Source organism: Rhinolophus sinicus, chromosome 13 (assembly GCF_057876585.1).
Source record: "Rhinolophus sinicus isolate RSI-liver-muscle chromosome 13, RSI-T2T, whole genome shotgun sequence".
Taxonomy (NCBI): Eukaryota; Metazoa; Chordata; class Mammalia; order Chiroptera; family Rhinolophidae; genus Rhinolophus; species Rhinolophus sinicus.
This window is the reverse complement of record NC_142513.1, coordinates 24842566-24859580: the sequence shown is the minus strand read 5'-3', so window position 1 is coordinate 24859580 and position 17015 is coordinate 24842566. Positions and strand designations below refer to the sequence as shown.

General features: G+C 43.4%; 1 protein-coding gene across 1 annotated transcript in view; it reads right to left on the bottom strand.

The window, feature by feature from the left end:
* Positions 1-17015, bottom strand: part of TMC2 (transmembrane channel like 2) — a 60173-nt gene that overhangs the window by 17281 nt on the left and 25877 nt on the right. The window contains exons 8-14 of the mRNA XM_019733728.3: positions 14720-14818; positions 12566-12708; positions 10634-10781; positions 7354-7542; positions 4245-4424; positions 2662-2811; positions 498-626 (exon numbers count right to left, since the gene is read on the bottom strand). Of these exons, the coding sequence (XP_019589287.3) occupies positions 498-626; positions 2662-2811; positions 4245-4424; positions 7354-7542; positions 10634-10781; positions 12566-12708; positions 14720-14818 (1038 nt within the window). The remainder of the gene's footprint in view (positions 1-497; positions 627-2661; positions 2812-4244; positions 4425-7353; positions 7543-10633; positions 10782-12565; positions 12709-14719; positions 14819-17015) is intronic.

The following is a 17015-nucleotide window of genomic DNA, read 5'->3' as shown; positions in this document are numbered from 1 at the left end:
AATCCAGAAGACAGGACCAGTGGTTATTGTGTTCTTGATGTGTTCCAGAACTTTCTGAAACATTCACATCCACATTTGCCCTGCCCCCTCCAGGGTTTAATTAGTCTCAAACACCAAGAGCTACCATTTCCCCTTATCACTTTCTCTCAGTACCTGTAGCTTGCAGTGTGGGCTTCGAAGCCCAGTGTTTTTTGCCTTCCCTAGTGAGAGAGTTGATGCTGGTTTGGCATTTCTCTAACCGCCATCTGCTCAGCACTGAAGTGTGTGGTCCACCTTTCCTAAGGCCAAACGCCTTCACTTCCCAGATAAGCAGGTCCCATTGTTAATTGTATTGGGAAAAGGCAGATAGGGCACTTAAAGTAAATACACATTAAATACTTAATGCTGAGCAGAGACAACATTAAGCACCGAAAGAAATGCACAAGAATGCATCTGACTCTATCAAGGAGGATGGTTTAAACAACTTTCCGCAGAATAACTGTGAAATGGTGACCTACAAATCCAGCTTCTAGGTCCCAGCACCAGCAGTAGTTCATGAACCGGACAAAACAAGCCCGTAGGAAGTCCCCCAGCAGGATGGTGATGTACGTTACCAGCATGTCGGACACTGTTAGCCTCATGAATTCCTGCAAGGAGGAACACAGAAAAGGGGGTAGTCAGGGTTGGACCTTGCTCACTTGTCCCAACCAACTGCAACCACGCAAACCCTCCCCCACCCACCTGAATTGTTCTCTGGGACCCTCTGATTCCTGGTGGCAGTGTGGTGATGGTGCAGAGCAAGGACCCCAGGCTTTGGAAAATGCCTAATATTTGTCTCACCTCTACAAGTTACTTATTGTATTGCTTTGGAATAGTCTCTGAACCTTTTGACGTTGATAATATTAATCTTGCAGGGTTAATAAGAAGCTTAGTGATTATGTATGCAAATTGCCTGCCATGCTGGCAACACGCAGTTCTTGGTAGTTATCAGCACTCTTGCACACATACAGGATGTGAAGCCTCACTCAGATTGTTTCTTCCACCTGCTCTGAAGTGCCTGCAGCCCCAGCTAAGGCAATGTGACCAATGTCACTGGGGACCACAGCTGGCGTTCTTTACCTCCTGCTAATTGGATTTTTTTCTTGGTACATAAAGAAAATAAAGCAGATTTTTTTTTTTTAGAGGCACATAGCTGAAGATCCAAAACAAAGGAATAAAGATTGTTCTGCTTTGTAGAGTATGTATAATTTATTACTTTTTCTTTCTGAAAAATTAAAAGATCTACCAGATCTCATCATAACCTTTAAGATATCTAATAGACTTGGAATTCCTAGGGGGCACAGGGTCTGCTTTATTCATTTTTATACCCTCCATGATGATTAATAAATGTTTGCTGGATGAGCTGATGAGTTTTCAGGGTTATTCCTCAATAAGAATTCAGGTTAATGCCCCCACTTAATAAACAACCCAACATGTCTCAGGTCTCCGCTCTGTTCAGGGTGACGCTCTGGGACTTGGAGTAGAAGTGATGGAGGACACAGGTAAGCAGGACATAAGCCTCAAACCCATCATTACCAACAAGCTCGGAAAGAAAGAAGCTTTCATCAGTGATGGGAACAGTGATGGGCATTCAGGAAGGAGGGCAAGAGAGATGCCTCCCACGGATGTGAGGCAGGAAATGAGAAATTCTATAGCAGAATATTCCAAAGGAATCGCATAGGTCATGAACTCTCTTCTGTGTCCTAAAAAGGTGGGCTTTATTGATTTGAAGATTCTTTCTCTGCTACACATTGTGATGGGTTGAGAAATGTGGGAGCTGGGGAAGCTGAGTGGCTCTGCACGTTGAAGATGAGGAGGGTTTGAAGAGTCTTGGGAATCTGGACCGGAGGAGGCAAGAAATGGTGAGTCTGAGCTCACCTTGAAGGAAGTGGGGAGAAAAAGCCCCCAGGACCCCATGGGAAAGAACAGGTATTTTCTTCCTATAGGACTTGCAGGTGGTGTAGAGAGTGTTCAATGGAGTGTGTGATGTAATTCCCCTCCTCCACCTACTTCATCAGACTCGGCTAAAACTCTGTTGTCTAAGGCTCTACAGGCATGGATTCTTTAGGGGACCCATGAAAAAGTAATACGCGCTGCCCCTCACTGGGGTGGGTGATGAATAGAAACCCCATGCAAAGAGGTGGAGTTGAGGAAAAGAGGGCAGCTGATCCCTTTGTTACTCATAAATACTTCAAGTTTCTGCCTATGAAGGCGTTGACGTCCACACTGTGCAAGGTACAGGAACAGTGGTGAGTGTAGATAAGGGGAAATGGTAGTTGTTAATTTTCGAGACTCTAGTGAAAACCATGAATTCTCTTTACAGAAAAATACACACATGCATGTACATAAACAAAATCCTGCATCCAATTTTTAGGAGTATGTATTCATGACTTCCAGGTGGGGAACCCCAGGCTTTCTGTAAAATCTGCAGTAAAACTAATAAATCCAAGTGGTATTAGGTTCATAAATGGAGCATACAGAGAAATATGTGGGACACTGGAAAAAAATGGGAAAGTGTAAAGGTAGAGCTTTCCTAAGAAATACTGGCTGGACATTTTGGTGGCTTAAAAATGGAAACATCAAGGAAGGAATAACAAGAACTGAGAACAGGGATAACCTTTTCAGGGGAGCACAACTACTCACAATGCCCACGGCTGTCTCCCAGCAAGAACCCCGGGGCACATCAGCAGGGTGCAGGGGTGGCCGGGGCACGCTCTCATTCCAACCCGAGGAGTTGTAATAGTTAAACAGAGTCCAATGAGTGATGTTCTTTATTGTCTCTTCATTCGAAAGCTGGAACGCAAGATGGAGATGTGGGATTGGAAGGAGCCAAGGATGGTCCAACCGTTTCCACAGGAACAACAATTAAAGCCAGCACATGCCACAAACTTACCACCTAAACTCTGCCCTACCCTTCAACAGAGTCTCCCCAAAAATCTAAATGGAAGAGGGAGGCAGTTGGCTGAAGTTCTTGGGTCTTTCCCATGAAGTTGTCTTCTCTAAGTTATCATCCATCCATCTATCCAATCATTCATTCTTCTTTTGAGCATAATTTATCCAGGGGCTATTCTGGATGTATAAGGCAATGGTGACACAGGAGTGAACAAGAGAGATGGAGCATTCCTCAGAAAATTCATAGTCTAGTAAGTGACAGACATGAACAGACAGTACAGAACAGAGTGATAAGGGCTATGGGAAATTTTCTCTGGGGATTGAGAAAATCCACATCAGACAATAGGGGGGCCACAGAAAACTTTCTGGAGGCAAAGAGATCTGAGCCAAAATCTCAGGGAGGATTAGTCAACTAGTCAAACATGGGGAGAAGGGTGGAGAGAGAATTTTGCCCATGGAAGAAATGTGAAGCTTAGCAGGTAGAACAGTGTACTAGGGTAGGAGGGAGGCCAGAGATGAAGTTGGAGGGGTGGGCAAGGGCCAGATCCAGTCACTTCCATGCTTAGAACCTTCTAATAGCTTTCCTGTTAATCAGGGAAAAGTTCATACAGCTCTGTAATGAGGAGGGAGAGGTGGGAAAGAGGAGCGTCATCATCTGGCCCTTCCCCCAGTTTCATTTTCCACCTCTTCCCCTCCACTCTGTTGTTCAGCCATCCTGCAGTTCTCTGTTTGCTCCAACTTCTCCCTCTGCTTTTTCCTCTGCAACTAAGATTCCCCAGGGGGTTCTGGAACACCCTCCTGGGGACTGCCATTCTGCCCTGGGCTTACCCCCATTGAAACATATCCTGCAGCGTGCTGTAATGAATGAGTCTGTCTCCCAGCCCCGTGTGAACACCCTTGGATCAGGACCGTGTTTAGCTCTAGGCTGCACCCCCAGGGCCTGACAGAGTGGGTGCTCCGTAAGCATCTGGGGGGTAGTGATGAAAGGTTAAGTCAACTATGACATACCATCTCAGTGGACACTTAACTTAGCTGGTAAACATTTATGACAGCTATGAAACAATATGGGAAAGGCTGTAGATAAAATATTAAGGGTATCAAGTGACATGGATATGATGTGAAAAAAGACAACCTAAGGAAAATACGGCAAAGAACTGCAGCAAAATGTTAACAGTGGTTGTCTTTGGGTCATATCCTGGTGATATTTTTTCTTGATGTTACTTTTTGAACTTTCCAAAATTTATTTAACTAATATGAATTATGCATAAGGAGATTATCATATTTAAAATATGATGGGCAATAGGGACTGGGGGATGTTTGCGATTGGTCTTTACCTTGAGGTGGACATCATCCATCAGGGCCAAGAGAAATGTGTAGAGGTTCCCCAGAAAGAGCGCAAAGATACGTCCCAGCTGCCACTTCAGTCCAATGCGCGGGTGGTAATTCTCCAGGGCAGCGATGGTTTCAAACAGAGGGGGACAAAACATCCCAAGCAGGGACATCACAATTTCTACCTGAGAGGTCAGGAAAGCCTGGGTTACTTGTGTCATCAATATCACTTGGTTGGTCACCATCTCTGCACCCCCAGGGCCATACATCCCTGTCTGCTTTTTGACCCCTCCTCTGCCTCTGGAGATGCCCTGCGTCTCCAAAACTTGCTGTGTGACCCTGGAGAAGGCATCAACATGCCCTGTGCGGTCAGCATATGTCCCACACATCATAATTGCTCTGTGACTGGTTGCTCTCATGATTGTTGCTATTAGTATTGATAAAAACAGCAAACTTTCTTTGAGAAGTAAACGAGTTAACCTATGGGACAATGCTTTGTGTTCTGTAAAGTTGTGAGCTAGGGAAGGGTCACCGTGACAGCCCTCATTTCAGGAACAGAGAAGAGAGGAAGCTCAGATCGCAGAATGGAGCTAACAGTAGAGGGATGTGGTCGAGAGCATGGCACTGGGAGTCAGCTCTCTGGATTTGAGCCCCAGCTCTATCACTTGCTGGCTGTGGAGCTTAGGAAAAGCTACCTAACTTCTCAGGACTTCGTGTTTCTTCACGTGTCCAATAGTGAGGACAGTCCTTGTTGTGAGAGTCAGAAGAGATCGTGAGCACAGATCTCCAGTTCAGAGCCTCGTAAGAGGTAAGCACTCAATTTCGCCTCCAGTTTCGGGAGAATCCTGACTATAACTGAACCTGACCACAGTTGAACATTCTGTCTGCAACTGAAACTGCTCACCCCGTGGAGGGTAAATCCTTGAGCGGCTGACCGAATTGCAGGTTGATCAACACTTCTGGGCTGGTCCTGACACCCCCTCTTTCTCTCACACTGACTTGGCCTGGCTTCTCATCACCTGCATTCCTGCACACCTGCTCACACCAGTTCTTCCCACTGGGAGAGCTATCCCTTTGTCACATCCATCACTGCCCTTCTTCACATGGTTGCCTGATGCTCAGCCTAATTCCTGCCTTCGCCACAAAATACCCCCTGTCTCTCCAGCTCACACGGACGTTTCCACCTGCAACACATCTGTAACCCAAAACATCGTATTTGATCACGTTATTCCTGCCTACTGCTGTTTGTGCTTTGGTTTGTTCTTGTTAGGCCTGCTTCCTACCTAAAAAAACTGCAATCGCTTAAGGACAGAATTCATTTGGGCAACTTTTGTACCCCCTCATAGCTTAGTGACTTGATATTTTAGATGAATTAATTGTAAATACCATGTATCTTTTAAAAAATTCAATCTGAGTATTATTGACTTTAAACTGTAGGTTTAATCCATTTATATTTACGAGGTTGGACAATTAAGTTCGTGAACTCATCCTAGAAAAAGTGCTACATACCTCATTGCTAAATATCACTAAGGTCACCTTCGAAGTACTCCCGTTGGGAAGCTATGCACCAATGCCAGCGCCTAGCCCACCCTTCAGAGCAATTTTAGAACTCTCTTTCAGAGCTGTCGTTGTATTACACTTAATGTCCTGAATGTCATCAAAATGTCTTCCTTTCAATATTTCCTTTATCTTTGGGTAAAGAAAGAAGTCATTGGGGGGCAGATCAGGTGAGTAGGGAGAGTGTTCCAATACAGTTATTTGTTTACTGGCTAAAAACTCCCTCACAGATAGTGCCATGTGAGCTGGTGCACTGTCGTGATGCAAGAGCCATGAATTGTTGGTGAAAAGTTCAGGTCATCTAAGTTTTTCACGCAGGCTTTTCAGCACTTCCAAATAGTAAATTTGGTTAACTGTTTGTGCAGTTGGTACAAATTCATAATTATAATCCCTCTGATATCAAAAAAGTTTAGCAACATCAGTGCAACAAATTTACAAACTTAATTGTCAGACCTCGTATTGTAATCACTGATACAGATTTAAATCTATCTGATTTTGTGCTTTATATTTGTCCTACCAGTTCCTTTTTTATCCTTTCTTTCTTTGTGGCGGAAGATGGATTTTTTTCTTATTATTTATTTAGCTTGTGATTCTCTGGGTCAGTATTTGTTTCTCGGCTTAGTGAGGTGGTTCTTCTGCTGGTCTCACCTGTATTCATTCATGAATCTATGGTGAGCTGTTGGTTGACGACTTCATTCACATGTCTGGGGGCTGACTGGCTATCACCTGGGGTGATGAGGGAACTGGGCCATGTCTCTCATCATTCAGCAGGCTAGTCAGGGAGTGCTCACATGGGGAAGGTCTCAGGGTTCCCAAGAGACCAAGTTCCAATATACAAGCACTTTTCAAGTCTGTTTGTATTATGGTTGCTACTGTCCCATTGGCTAAAGCAAGTCGCATGACCAAGCCCAGCTGGATTCAAGGGATGGGGAAACAGATTCCACCTCTTCCTGTGAGCAGCTAAAATATCACATTGCAAAGAAATGTGCATACAAGGATGGGAAGAATTTGTTGCCATTTTTGCCAACTACAACAGATGTGAGACTCCCAAAAGAAATTTATGGATTCAATATAATCATAATAAAACCTTAATGTGTTTTATTGTGGATCTCGATAAGAAAACTCATTCCACCAGAGAGCAAGACATACTATAAAGCCATAGTTAATGAGTGTGTCATTAGTGCAGAAATAGACAAATAGACCAATGGAATAGAAAAGGGAGCTCAGAATCACAGCCATGAAATAGTAGACACTTGACTTATGATCTATGACACTGTAGAGCTGTGAGGAAAAGATCACATTGTTAATAATTGGTGATCCAACTGGCTATCCAGTTGATGGACATGCTAATTAAATCCACCTTTATCTAGCTGCAAAAGCCTAATAACACGTGACTCTTTGTTCATGATGTTCATAGTACTTTACCGGGGATGGAATTTCATTTTTAAAAATAAGTCCTATAATCCAGACTTTCAATTATTCAGCTGAATGGCACAGGGACCAGTGTAATTTCAGTATTTGCCCCCAGTATTCACTTCTGCAGAATGCCCTTCTTACCTCATTCCTTTCGTACCAGCTGACATTCTGCATTTTGGAGAATTCCTGGGATCGCTTCACCACAAAATAAATGAGATACCCGCTGCCACACAGACAGCAGATGATCAGGAAGTTGGCCAGGACGCGGAGAAATCTTGTCAGGTGAATATTTTCTTCTTTGCTACTCTCTTGTTCATCCACTATTGATTCCTTCATTTGTGAAAATGAGATGTGAATAATGTCAGTCCAGGACCCAACAGGAACTGTGGTTGCTGGGTTCCTCAGATGACTATTTTCTATATTTCCATAAATGAAATAATACAGAGGGGTGGTATAAAGTACTGTGGTCCTATGGAGCATTAGTTCTTTCCCTTATGAAAACATATTTTGTTACTGTTTGGTACATTAAATAACAAAAGTTTAGATTTATTGAATGTTTACTATGTACCAGATGTGGTGCTAAACACTTCCCATACAGTATCCCTCTTAATCCCCACAACAAACCAATAAAGCAGTTATTATTATTACCCATATCACAGATACTAAGTGTCGTGTGGGGCGGCCTGCGGGGTCTCAGCTCCTGCTCCCCACATAAGAACGCAGGATGTGGCTAGGCCAAAAAGGAACACCCACGGAGCCATAAGTAAGGGAGTCATGCCACTATAGTTTCACTGGAGGCTGGATTCACACGACGTGCGACCTGCTGTCTGCTTTTCTGCCAACCGACCGACTCCCCTCCCCAGCGCAGCCGCGGCAGTTATATCAGTGGCCAATTGGCTAACCGGCTACAGCTGACGGCCAACTAGCCACAGCCAACGGCCATCTACTACCCCAGTCAGCACCTTTCCACGTGAGGCCAAGAGCCTGAAAACTTCTCTCTGGGGCTATGTCCCACACTAAGGACCAGAGAAATTTCAGTAACTGATGAGGATTGTTTTAAATCTATAGATCAAATGGATTAACATTGAATCTCATTATTGGGTCTTTTAATCCAGTGGCTGGCCTTTTCTATAAAAAAGTTCTGGCCAAACCTTTTCCAGAAAAAGCCAGATGGTACATATTTTTGGCTTTGCAGACCATGTGGTCTCTCTCACAACTACTCAACTATGCCACTGTAGCATGAAAGTAACCATAGAGAATATATAAATAAATGGGTATAGCTTTGCTTCAACAAAACTTATTTACAAAAATAGGCAGCAGGCTGGATTTGGACCCTGGGCCATAGTTTGGTGACTCCTGTTCTAATCCATGAGCATAGTGTATCTCTCCATTTATTTAGAGTTTCTTAATTTCTTTTCGCAATATTTTGTACTTTTGGTGTAGCAATCTTGCACATTTTTTTTGGTTAAATCTACTCTTAGGAACTTTTTTTGTAATTTATGTCATTTTATTGTAAATGGAATTAAAAATTATTTTCAAATTGTTTGCTGCTATTGTATAAAAATACAATAGATTTTTTTTTTCATAGAAAGTTTGAATTTTATTGTTGACAACACATACTATCAATTGTTTTGTTTGAAATGAAAGGCCTGCTTTGTTCATTCTTGAGAAATGTCTGTCATATATATCACAGTTCTCTTTCTAAAATGCACGATTGATCTGCTGAAAATCTTTCCAAGTCTATAGAATAAAGTTCAAGCACTTTAATGTTTAAACTCCCAATTGAATCCCAATCTGACTCTGCAGCCTCTCTCACCATTCCTCCCTCCTGTACACTACACTTTGGCCATATTTACCTATTTGCTGACCTGTCTCCCATTCTTCTTTGCTAAGCCCTCAGCTATTGTTCTGCCTAGAATGGCTTTCTCCCTTTCCTCCATTTCTTAATGTTCTACTTTGAGGCTCCACACAATAGATTTTTTTATTGTTAATAAAATGTCTCCTGCATCAGTAACTCTATGAAGACACAATTAGTATGTGGCAGACTGGGGTGGAAAGCGAGGTCTCTTGGAAACCAAAGTACTTAGAAGGAGACTGCTAATCAGTTAACAGTTACTGTGTTCAGGTTCAGGTTTAATTAATTCATCAGGCAGTTAATATATATCAACACACACAATTCTCACATGTGCCCTGTTATGTAAGTGTATTATCTTGGTTTTTAATAGACTCAGAGGAGAAGCCTTCTCCTTCCCAGGTATTCAAAGTGCTTCATAGATATTAACCTTTTTGTCTCTCTCTGATAGGCCTGGAGGAAGAGTCAAAGCCCCTGTTGACTCTTACCCTACCCTTGGATGCTCCATCAGAGGCTCCCCATTGCTGTGAGGAGACGGGGAGAACTGAGTCAGCTCCCTGCTCCACCCACTGCCAAGCTGACAGCACTCTGGGGCTCATGGAACCCACGTGGGTGAGTTGCTGAGCCCACGCCCTGTCCCTATGGGTGTACCTGCTGTCTGTAGGCATTGGTCAGTGGGCAGGAGATCACTTCTCTTCCCAGGAAGGGCCAGGAGAGAGGAGAAGAAAGAAGACACAACCAAGTACAGTTGTGTTGTATCTCTGACCTCTGCCAGGTCCTGGGAGAAAGTCTGACAGATCAGACCGGAGAAATACTAAACTCAAGAATTCTGAACGGTTTTTACAGTCATGGAGGAAAAAATAAGATGTGCAGTGTTTCAGTGTCACAGCTTCTGCCTTCACTGAGGTGCTTACCCACCAGTTTGTTTGTATTAGGTTGGTGCACAAGCAATTAAGGTTTAAAAGGTTAAAAATAATTGCAAAAACCGTAATTGCTTTTGCACCAACCTAATAGATTATAAAATGAGATGTGTAGGTCACCTCACATCTCTTTTGTGAACAAATTAATGCGATAATTAAGTGTGGAGTTGCATACTTAATTGATTCCTTTATTCCCACACCCCTGAACCAGGGCTCTCAACTCTTTCTTGGTGTTCTAATCATTTGAGGAGCTTTTTAAAAAATCCGATGCCAGGACCTCATCCCACAGCAATTACACCAGAATCTTTAGGCGTGGGAACGAGAAGATTTTTAAATCTCCTTAGGTGCTTCAAACTGCTGCCCCAAATGCATCCTTTCATATCCTCCAACAGAAAACGTTTCCACAAGGAAATAGGCAGGAGCAGGTCCCAGCATCCATGATTCTCTGCCATATTAAGAAACAGATGGTAGGTACCAGCTGCAAGCATTTTTTTTTGAATTCTTGAAAGCTGGGCTCCTGATTCAGGTAAAGCTCTTGCCACAGATTACTTGGCAATCTTATTTCCCATGCCCCAGCTGGGAGAAGTCTCCCAATGACCAGAGGGACCCAAAGTTCCACCATGAGGTAGGAACGACCCTGGGTGGCTACCTTGAAGCTGGTGGTGATGGAGGCGTATTTGTTGTCAGCTGTCTCTGAATTCCCGATCAGGTAGTCCCAGCTGGTGAACATCTTGAAGCTGAATGTGAAGTTATCACTCTCCCCATCGCTCGTGCTGCCCTGGGTGTTGCTGGCCATCCTGTAGGGTGCACATCTCTGTTGTTATGTCAGCCCAAGGGAACCTCAGCCTGTGCCAATCTTGGGCACAGGTAGCAGACATCCAATGAAGGGAATGAACCATGCAGGGACATGGGTCAAGACAGATTTGATACAAGCCTCCTTCCCCCCAATTCAGAGTCCCCTGCAAACATACATGATGTCAGTTGGAAAAGAAGAAGCCAGCAGGATACGGGGCACTTAACCATGTTTTCTACCCTGATGTCTGATTTCCTGTGGCTTGACTTGCCTGCAAATGTTTTAGAACTCTTTATTCTCACAGAAGAGCATCCCTTTCTAATTTACTTATTTTCTTGGATAGAAAAAAATATCTTTTTTTCTGATATAAAATCCAGTAAGCCTTGAGGCAGTTGTTCCTGCACCCAGGTAACACGCATATTCTTTTCTTAAGCAACCTTGGTTGAAAGTACCTTGAACTTGCCTTATTACCCACCCATTTCATCCTATCTATCCTCATCCTCTCTTTGTGCTTTGTGGAGTTCAGCCCTGTGGGAATCAGAATTACAAGCAGGGGCTCTATCAGACACAATGGCGAGGGGTGGAGGGGTGAGGGGGTGATTTGCGTTCCTCTATAACTCTATCTTATCTATTGGCTTTTGGGATTTGCTGTTCCAGGGGCTTGGCAGGCTTAGTTAGCTCTTTGGTTCATCAAGGAAACATTCCATATCCCTATACGTACCTGGGATAATAGTAGGGAAAAATGTAACAATACGAAGGCTAAGAATAAAACCAAGCCCATTTCCTTGTTTTTTTCTTTTTATTTGGTAGAGCTGGGCAGCCACATGTCACCTCATGGTCACTATTGCATGCCAGGCAGGCTTTTGTGAACAGCAGCATTTCCCCCTGAGATGATGTGATAGAAAGCCAAGCTGGACCCACACATGACCCTCTCAGGGCTTCTAACCAGGTTTCGAGAGTTCTCTACTCTTCTGCAGACACAGCTACCCCTGCTCTTCTGAGAGAAGTGACCCCTTGTGACCCTGCTGAAGGGTGGTGGGCTCTGGTAGTCGGGTGTGTGCAGGAGACTGTGCCACCCATCCTGTGCCAGCCTTTGCTGACTGGGGTCCCCTGACTTAGAAGAAAGTGAGTCATGGGTTGGACCAAATTTCTCTTTAGAGAATATGAATTAAGCACCACAGACATAATTAAGACACAATTAAGAACCAAGTCCACTTCTGACTGCAGAGACAGGTAGAATTGGGGCCAGAGAGGACACCATGATTAATCACATACATTCATTTAGGCTTATTGTTTATATTTTTGCAAGTACTGGGGTAGGTTCTCACATGCAAGCTAGAGTTATAGAGGAACAGAAGAGTTTTTCTGAGAAAGCTGAGCTTTGGAGTAAGCAAAAACAGGTCTTGCAAACTTCCCCAGCCTTACCTTACCAGGTACCAGGCTTCCCCTCAAACCACACTGGCCTTTTGACAGTTTCTGGAACTCACTAGCATATTTGCTGCCTCAGAGCCTTTGCACATTCTCCTTCTTTATCTGAAATGCTGTGCCCCAGACTTTCAGTATGGGTGGCTGTTCTCAGTATCATGGAAAGGAGTTTCTGTCCCATTTCACAGAACTTCCCACATCACCATGTTTGTTTTTTATAGTCATATGACAATCTGCTTTTTCTCTTTTTTTTCCCTCTCTCTAAATCCCCCACAAGAAGATAAGTAGGCACAGGGTGGCTATGGGAGTGGGCTGTTTGTGTGAAGAAAATTAAAAGTGTGCAAATCACATGGTCATACTTACGATCTGATGACAATCATCAGGCTGTAGCCGAACACGCTGATCCCCACCATAAAGTAAGCCATGGGCAGTCTGTACCTCAGCCACCCGATGGTCCTCTGGTCGTTGTAGTAGCCGTAGAAGAGAGCAGAATATTTCATGTAGCCCTGTGGGACAGCAAATCCAAATGCTCTGGGTTTGTAAGCTCAGTGCAGTCATCAGACACTTCCATTCTACCAGGCATGTCTTTCTCAGGGATTTCGTGGGAGTCTGAGGGGATGAAGGAAGAGTTCTGGATGTCCTTGTACTTCCCTTCACTTCCTGCACTTCCCCCAGTTGCTCCTGAGTCTATCCATGTCTCCACGTCTCCCTTTCTTTCCTTTCTTCATTCTCTTTATTTCTCCATTATACAGAGTGCATAGAGATACAGGGTGGAGAGGAGAATGTTGTTAACATTCAGGATAAAATTAAGGATAAGGGTGTGTGTGTGTGTGTGTGTGAACGAACATGCGCAAATAACTCCAATTTCTTAACCGCCCTCCCCATTCCCAGGGTCTTAAATTTAGCACTCCGGAAGTAGATGGGAGTCTGGGAACTTGCTCAGTATTTCAAAACTTCTAAAGAAAACTATATCTGATAAGTCTCACAGTCTAACCTGAAATTCAAGTTTTGTTTTGGTTTTAGTTTTTAGGTATAATTGGCTTTAGGTATAGTTAGTACATTTTTTAGGTGTAATTATTTAGCTTTAGTATTAACTTAGAATTTTAGTATTTCTTTTATGTCTCTGCTGAACATAAAACGGGATTATTGTTGAATAAATCCAGTTTGTTTTGGGTAGATAGAATGTTTCAACAGGGGTCCTTGGGTGAAATAAAGAACAAAGGAAATCCTTAGCAGTAGTACATAGAATAGTAGCAGTAGTATATCATCTTTAGCAGGGATATATTGTAATAGTACTATATCATCCTTAGTAGTATAGTCATTATTTGGAACCTGTTCCAAATGACTTGGGAAAATACTCCAACTCACTTTCACACATTTCTGAGGGGTCTTGAATCTGACCCTGAGAGAGAAGGATGGCAGCAGCAACGACCTGTTGTTTGAAGCATCACAGCCAGGACTCCCAGACTCAGAAACTCCGTAGAGCCTGCAGACCAAGCCCCACAGAGGTATGGGGGTGTGGGGATTCCAAAAGGAGGGAAGGGCATTCCAGTCACAGGATTCTGAGCAAAGGCAGGGAGGCTCTAAAAGTGTGTGATGCATTCATGGACTTCTTCCACACTTGGTAATATTGGGGTCTTAGGGGGGTCTTAGGTAGACAAGGGACTGGAGAGGTCAGGAACAGCCAGGTCATGGACAGGTCTTTTGTATACCCAATTCAGAACACTGGATTTTATTCCATTTGAGAATGGGAATAAGTGAACATCAGAAGTAGGGATGACAAGGTCAGGTTTGCATTTTAGAAAGATCAGTCAGGTAGCAGAGGGAATGGAGATTGTAGGAGAAAAGCCAAGGAAGAGAGCAGAGGTAGTCAATTCTGACAACGGTCCTGGTACAGTGGGGGCATGTTAAAAGGAGAGGTAAGAGGGATGGAGAAAAGGGGACCAATTCAAGAAATGTTTAGTAGGCAGGCTCAGACTTAGTGACTGATTGGATGTGGGGGGTGGTGGTGGGGAAGAGGAAACATAGGACGACTTCCAGGTTTCAGACTTGGATGATTGGATGAATGGTGATTCCAATAAAGGCGATGGGATAAATATGTGGGTTTGGTTTTGGTTGGACAGATGTTGGAATTTGAGGAGCAAGCAGTAAGACATTCACTTGAAGATGCCATGTGACATTTGGGGGAAGGCTGGAGTAAGTAATATACTTGAGGTCTTTATGTGGGTACGGGGAGAAACTCATATTGTAAGATCAGCTTACATTGATCTGGCAGAATGAGGGGAGCAGTATCTTCATGGGGACTCACATCCATCAGGATGTGTGCCTGGAGAGAGGAACCTATGAAGGGGACCTAGGAGGACATAGTTGGTTGGCTCATTTTGCATAGTGTTGGGATTCTATTCATTTAAAGCACTGGTCTTTCAATAGTTAAATGCAACATTTCACACATATCCATGCAATCGTTAGCACTCACAATCACAAAATAGAAGTGCATTGGCATGTTGGCAACGGTACCTCAAAATCCCAGAGGACAGAAAAATCCATGGCTTTTTCTTCCTCAGCCCGAGGCACTGTCTTCCTGGGTATACTTCCATATGGCATGCCCATCAGTACCTAGTGTAAGGACAGAATGACACAATTATATGTGGAGAAAATACAAATGCATGGAGACATTCAAATACTGGGTTAGAGATTTTCCTTCTCAGAATCAGATGTACCTATTTTCTTCTTTAAAAGACATTAATCACATTCCTGATTTTAAAAGTACCACACACTCATTGTAGAAAATGTGAAAAAGTACAGAAGAGCATTTAAAGATTTACCTATCACCTTCCCATCCTAAAGATAATAATTGTTAGATAGTCACGTGATTCCTTTCACATGTTGTTTCTGAGTTTTATATATATTGAAGTCTGGTTATTTTGTGACTGGTTCCTTATGTTATATGATATTCTCAAAACAAAAATATTTTTCCATCTCTTTACTTTCTGTCTGTGTCTTTCAATCTGAAGTGATTCTCTTGTAGGCTGCATGTGTAAGGATTTTGTTTTCTTATCCATTCAGTCCTCCCATCTTTTGATTAGAACATTTAACTCACTTATATTCAAAGTAATTGTTGATAGATATGTTGCTATTGTCACTCTATTACTCATAATTTTGATCCCCCCCCCTTTTCTTCTTAAAGAAGTCCCTTTAACATTTTTTGTAATAGTGGTTTCATGGTGATGAACTCCTTTAACATTCTCTTGTCTGGGAAGCCCTTTATCTGCCCTTTGATTCTACATGATAGTTTTGTTGGATAGAGAAATCTTGGTTGTAGGTCCTTGCTTTTCATTACTTTGAATGTTTCATGCCGATTCCTTCCGGCCTGCAAATTTTTTGTTGAGAAATCAGCTGACAGTCTTATAGGAGCTCCCTTGTAGGTAACTAACTGCTTTTCTCTTGATGCTTTTGAGATTCTCTCTTTGTCTTTAACCTTTGTCATTTTAACTATGACATATCTTGGTGTGGGCCTGTTTAGGTTCATCTTGATTGGGACTCTATGTGCTTCCTGGGCTTGTATGGCTATTTCCTTCACCATGTTAGGGAAGTTTTCTGTTATTATTTCTTCAAATAATTTTTCAATTTCTTACTCTCCTTCTTCTTCTGGTACCCCCATGATGCAAATGTTGGTATGCTTGATGTTGTCCCAGAGGCCTTTTGAGCTATCCTCATTTTTATTTATTTATTTATTTTTAATGTTTGCTATTCTGAGTGGGTGTTTTCTGCTAGCTTATCTTCTGAATCTCTGATTTGATCCTCTGCTTCATCTAATCTGCTGTTGATTCCCTCTAACGTGTTCTTTATTTCAGTTATTGTATTCTTCATTTCTGACTGTTTCTTTTTTATGTTTTCTGTCTCTTTGTTGAAGTTCTCACTGAGATGATTGGATTGGATGCAATGTTTTGGACTCTGCATCTGGTAGATTTCTTGTTTCCATTTTGTTTAGTTCTTTTTCTGGAGTTTTGTTCTGATCTTTCATTTGGGACATGTTTCTTTGTCTCCCCATTTTGGCTGCATTTCTGTTTTTGTTTCTATTTGTTCGGTAGAGCTGCTATGTCTCCCAGTCTTAGCTGAGTGGCCTTATGTAGTGAGTGCCATGTGGGACACAATGGCACAATCTCTCTGGTCACCTGAGCCAGGTGCTGCAGGTGTGTCCCTTGTGTGGGTTGTGTGTGTGCTCCTGTTGTAATTGAGCCTTGGTTGCTGTTTGCACCTAATGGGACAATGGACCCTCAGGCTGATTGGTTGTGAGGACTGGCCTTGATTTTAGTGAAGGCGCTATTGTGCAGGGGCTCCCCCTACAGAGCGCGATTAGCTTTAGCAGGGCTTTGGTTCCTGCCCAGTCTGCCCTTTGGGTCTGTCATTTGTGGAGCTGGTTGGGTGGTGCTCTGATGTGGTCTGAAGCTGGACACCAGGTGTGTTGGTTCTGGGGCCTCTTGGGAGGGGCTCTGTTGCAGGCCATGGTCAGCTGCTGCCTCTGCCCTGCCCAGGGCCACTTGGTATGCACTACAAAGTGGCCTGCAGATGGTTACCACTTCTTCTGGGCTTGAAGGTGCCTGGGAGAGGTTAAGCTGGGAACTGAGGCCAGCTACTGCTAGTGCCAGGCTTGGGGCTGCTTAGCAAGAGGTACAGGACATGCTGCGGCCAGATACTGCTGGTCTGGTGTTTGTGAACCTTTGAGCGATTTTAGGAAAGTCCACAGCATGAGCCAAGATAGGCCATTTGTATGGAATAGCCACTGGAAGCAGTTTGGGTGGGCTCGTAAGTT